The sequence below is a fragment of the Toxotes jaculatrix genome, chromosome 1 (genome assembly GCF_017976425.1).
Source record: "Toxotes jaculatrix isolate fToxJac2 chromosome 1, fToxJac2.pri, whole genome shotgun sequence".
Taxonomy (NCBI): domain Eukaryota; kingdom Metazoa; phylum Chordata; class Actinopteri; family Toxotidae; genus Toxotes; species Toxotes jaculatrix.
In genome coordinates this window covers 18,339,464-18,344,816 of record NC_054394.1, presented here as the reverse complement: position 1 = coordinate 18,344,816, position 5,353 = coordinate 18,339,464, and the positions used below count along the sequence as shown (strand labels likewise).

At 38.2% G+C, this 5,353-nt stretch overlaps 1 protein-coding gene across 1 annotated transcript; it reads left to right on the top strand.

Moving 5' to 3' along the window:
* The first annotated feature begins 1,453 nt into the window (after positions 1 to 1,453).
* zgc:162592 (uncharacterized protein LOC561993 homolog) lies at positions 1,454 to 4,655 on the top strand. The gene is made up of 2 exons (XM_041041488.1): positions 1,454 to 2,255; positions 4,360 to 4,655. The coding sequence occupies exons 1-2, from the start codon at positions 1,454 to 1,456 to the stop codon at positions 4,653 to 4,655; spliced, it is 1,098 nt and encodes a 365-aa protein (XP_040897422.1).
* The last annotated feature ends 698 nt before the right edge of the window (positions 4,656 to 5,353 follow it).

The window sequence follows — 5,353 nt, the reverse complement described above, 5'->3', positions numbered from 1 at the left end:
ACCTGTAAGGATCTCTCCTATCTCTCCTAAGTATTTTGTCCTACAATGTTCCTGTTAAATTAATTATTCATGGGACACATTGGATATATTTAGTTCTTAATAGTATGTACTTTAGAGGCCACACTTTACACTTACACAGCACCTTTGTTAATGCCAATTAGTGAGACAGCCTTACTGCATGTGATGAAAGCCCTGCAGGTCTGAAACTGCCTTGCTAAATGTAATTAATAAAGCAAAAGAGAGAGCATACAGGTCAGCTTCATTACTTACTGAAGTGTAGTTTATCCCAGCACCTACGTTTAATGTGATAATGGATAAAACATAATTTCGCAGATTTCTGTTGTCTCTAAAAATCCTGATACCCACAGGCAACTGCAATAGCATGTCACAGAAAGAGAATCCAACTGTGTGTGCATATTTACTACCATAAAAGATAGGTTCAATTTTTTTCCTGTATGTTTTCACTATTAAATACAATACTCAACACATGCCATAATAATTGGTTGATTGATTTGGATAATTCAGACTGTTAATTAGCTTTGGATTAACTTGGAACAAGGACTGTGAATTTTGTTATTTACAGAGTAGTCATACGAGGAAGAAGACCCTTCACAGCTACTAAGGACAGCAATAATGATCACAGTGAAAAATACAAATCTTTCCTTTATACCAAACGGTCACACTGATCCTCCCTGCTCCTCCCTGAGAGAGCACTTACTATGAAACCTCCCTTTTTTGAAGCTCAAGCTATTTCCTGGTACATTGGCCAAACAACAAAATGCCACAGAAATATCTCGAATAGGTTGCATATCAAACTCAATATGTGCAAACAAACAAACATGTGCACATGTACATTCTGAGTATCTTAAAAGTGAGGATACAGTTAATGAAGTTTTCACTATTTTGGACCGATGAAAGACTGTGTGATTTTCAGTTCATGTTCTGAATTATTTCTTTGGGATGTTTTTCAAGTTTTTAGTTTGAATGAAATATATTCCTCAGGTCAGTATAACTAATTGGAAAAAAAAATCTATGTTTTGGAAGATTTTTAAAAGTTGGACTGTCAGTGTGTTATAGAATATATCACTATGTCAAGTATATCTTGTATTTTAGAAACATAATGAGCTGACTGAATTGTCTATTCTTTCAATAAATTATACAATTTACACAATTTCAATTACAGAATTAGTTAAAATTATGTATGAATTATTTTTTGATGAGTAAAATAAACCGAATCTGCTGCAGTGAATTTTTGGAGAGTGGGTCGTTGCAGTCGTTACCACCCAACACTAATTGCTCCAGGTGCGTTGCTGATTGTTGCGCCAGTAGTGCAAGGCTACACGAAGCTGCTTTCTAATGTAACCCCACATCTTCTGCTTACTTTAACTGTCTTTCAACCATTTTTTGTGCCTCATGTGACTTACAACTTGCTTGCATGTCACTGTGAAGAAACATGTATGCAGCACTTAACCTCTCAACTTCTGACGACTCCAACCTGTCAAGTGTTGACCCTCAGAGACTGCAGGAGCTGACTCACCGGTCCGTCAAAGTAAGCATAATAATCGTTTTGGGCGTGATGATCACTTTGGGAAATGTTGCAGTTCTCCTGGTTATCACTTCTTCCGTGGCTGGTTGGTCAAGAAACTCTCGGTACTTTCTCCTCTCTCTCACTGCTGCAGACTCTGCATTTGGACTGCTGGTCATGCCCTTGAACCTTTGGGTGAGTCTGTTAAAGGACTACACTGAAGGGCCAGATGCTCTTTGTCATGTCGTGGCTTTTTGCAATGCTACCGTTTACTCCACCTGCATGTACACATTGGCTACAATAAGCCTGGAGAGGTACATTGCAGTGTTTTACCCGCTCCAATACTCATCTCTGATGACAAGAAAAAGGACGCTGCTCCTGATTGCTTTTGCCTGGTGCTTCCCTCCCTTTTTACTGTCGCCGATATCATTTCCAGATGGCATTATCGAGGTTCATTTTTCTACGGCATCACTGGTCTGCAATCCATCCTACTCTACAAATGTCGGATACTCCCTAAGTTTGACCTGCTTTATATTTTTCCCCTGCTCCATCATCATGACATACGCAAACCTGAGAGTGTGGTGCGCTGCCAAGAGGCAGAGATTGAAACTGCGCAAATACGATTGTGCGCGTCGTAACAGACACAATGTGGCGTCCAGGGTGCTTGTGCCTGTGATGGCAGCCTACTACACATGTTGGACACCATGCATGGCAGCCATGATCTACAATGGTAAGCAAAGCCAACGGCAGGCTCGTTCATGTCTTTTTAAGTATACCCCTTATACTGTTCATACACACCTGTTGATATATTGCTTGGAATATTTAGATGACTCCCTGCTACTCTTTACTATCATGCTAAAAGTTCAAATTTACCTGCATAGTTCAGAGTGAGAACTTCTTGTTTGGTTCCAGTCTGTGTATTCAACACATTTTGCTTTATCTCTATATATTTACCAACAGAATGTCACTAAGAAAACAAAGATGTTCAGCTTTCATTAAGTCCATACAATGAGCATAACCTCCAATTGAAACTCTAAATACATACATATACATATTGACTATAAAATTCCCAAGTAGATGAACAGAAAGGTGACAGATTAAAGGAAAAAAACAACATAAAGTGTCTTAGTAAGATCATTTGGTATTTTGTTGGTGGTGGTGAGCGCTGTGAAACACGTCAGTCCAAAATCTTCCATGTTCAGTTGGGTTGTGATGGCCATAGTGTATGGTTCACATCATTTTCTTACTCATCAAACCATTCAGTGTACCCTTGTGACCTGTGGATGGAGGTGTTGTCTCAGTCACCTGTATATGTCTTGCCCATAGATCTAAATGCACATGGCCTTTAGTCACTGTTTGTACTGAAACACTAGCCAGTTGAGCAGTTTTTGTGATTAGAACACCTGCCATTTCCCATCAATTAACCCTCTTTCAAAGTCACAGATCTTTTTCTTTTATCACAGGGCATGACTGGATGTTAATTGCTTAATTGTACCAGTGCAGCTGTGTGGAAGATTCTGCATTTGTTGTGTTTCCCAGCTAATTTATTCAGGTTTTTCCTTTAATTTGTCATTATGTATGTATGTATGTATGGGTGTTGCTTCTCCTGCATCAGTGTAACCAGCGAAGATTCATCTGGGTAATGTCAAAACAGGATAAATTAGCTACAAAAGTTGTAGCTAAAATCATTCTGTTGTTGTGTATCTAGACGACATAGCACTGACTTTTGTGAAATAACTGCTCTTGCAACACACTTCTTGTGTGTTTTTTTTTTGTTCTTTTTTTTTTTTTTTAATAATACTGTGTAGTTTAGGGTTTTAGAACTAAAGCTCCTGATGTGGACCCAGTGACTTAAGAAGTGCAAAATTACTGTGCAGTGGCTGCTTAGGCATAAAGGAAATGACATGTCATCATTTTTAGCTTTAAGCTGTTTTGGTCTGTTTTTAAATCTAACTGAAAACATAAGTCAAAGTTCAACCGGGCTTTATTGACATGCCAATATTTTTTAAGCTTAAGTCAAATTTCTGGTTTCAAAGGTAGCAAGAGAACTTAAAAGTAGGTATTTGAGGATTATCTAAGATTAAATTGCTTTTGAGAAATGTACATTTAATGGATTTCTCCCTTTACAAATTCCTCCATCAATTTCAGCTGGGATTGTGCTGAGAGAAATAACTGTCAAAGTTATTTATGTACTGCCGGGCATGAATATACTGATTCAAGGCCAAATTTATGACTCAGACCTTTTTTGACTTTTTCTCATTTACCCCAACTATGTGCTGTCTTGGAGTAATCCAGACTGAAAGTAGATTCACAGCTGAATATTTTTAGAAGTGAAGACCTTTTCCAAAGATGGCTGTAATTCATCTGATATGGATGAAAATCCCTGCAAAATGAAGCTGATAGTCTTAACTTAAACTTCAAAGTGTGCTGCTGTCCAAATGACACTCTAAAATGGCTGCTTCCACTCCACCAAATGAATCAGTTAATTTTGTACTTTTCGATCTAGACTATAAATGTTAAATTGATAGTTTCACAACATTGCCCTCAAGGAAAAGACTCTCATCTCCAAGGATGATTTGATGTGCCTTGATATCAGTTGATGAATTACGTATTCATCTATGGTTTTATAGATCAATTAATTTATATATATTTATATAATCATAGACCGGTCATAGCTAGACTGTTTGTTTCATTTGCGATCTTTAATTAAAAAGGTCAACAAAAGGTGACCCACTTTTATTGTTATGCGCTGTCTTGCGTTAACTCTGTTGTTTTTACACTGTGCATACTTGCCTAACTTTGCCCTAACTTGCCCTATGTTGTCTGGCCCACAGCAGTCTCAGGTAGCAGCGTACCAGAGTGGATTGAGTTTGTGGTGGTATGGCTGCCAACTTCCAATGGTTTCCTCAACTGCATCTTCTACTTCTGGATAAACCGAAGCTTCCGCAGGAAATTCCACCTCATCATCCAGAGGCTGACTCTGGCCCTTTGCCCCAAACTGGCTGACACCCTTGGGTGCTGCAGCACTCCAGAGACCCAGTTTGTGTCAGGAATTCTGGATAATAACAACACTGTCCATGAGCGATCTTCCAGTGTATCCTCCACTTGCACCCTGTTAACCTTAGCTTAGGATGTCTGCACATGAAGAACACCACTGGAGTAGTGAAACACATTGTCAGTGACCTCTGTAGTTTCTTATATTGTCTGGCTGGTCTGGTCAACTGAAGCCAAGTTATTGATATATTCTTACATAAGGTATCAAGAGTAAGAAGTAGAGCAGCGGTTCAAATGGGTAAAGGCTATGATGCCAAGTATTTGAAATAATAATTGTACAGTCTCTAATTTGAGTTATATTGATTATTGTATATTTTTTCTTATTTTTATTTTTTATCCATTTTCAGTCTAAGCATAGTGTCCAGTTGACGGGAACACAGGCTTTATAACTTATTTGGATTTTTTGTTTTACTCATGCAAACAGTGTTGCCAAGATTTGATTTACAGTCAGACATGGCCTCTTAAACCACCTTTTAGTTGTTTTATAGTTAGCAATCAACCTTGTCTGTGCCCCAGAAATGCCTACCATTATTCTGCGTCCAGCTATATAATCAGTCTTTTAATAGTGTCAGCTGTTGCGCATTTAGACTTGTTGCTTAGGTCAACATATTACACTTCAAACATTAGAGGTTAGTCTATTAGTTCATCACAAGAAACTGATATTTAGACTTCTATTCATGTGAGGCATTTGTGAACTAACATCTCTATCTGATAACAAGCACTTTGAAGGATTGAGGCCATCTACTTCTTCTTCAATTTAAACTGTGTGTCGAA

Excerpts from the sequence above, each read along its gene's own strand:
- zgc:162592 (XM_041041488.1), top strand. The coding sequence starts at position 1,454 with ATGTATGCAGCACTTAACCTCTCAACTTCTGACGACTCCAACCTGTCA. Across the intron at positions 2,256-4,359 it reads GGCAGCCATGATCTACAATG|CAGTCTCAGGTAGCAGCGTA; the intron begins GTAAGCAAAGCC and ends TCTGGCCCACAG.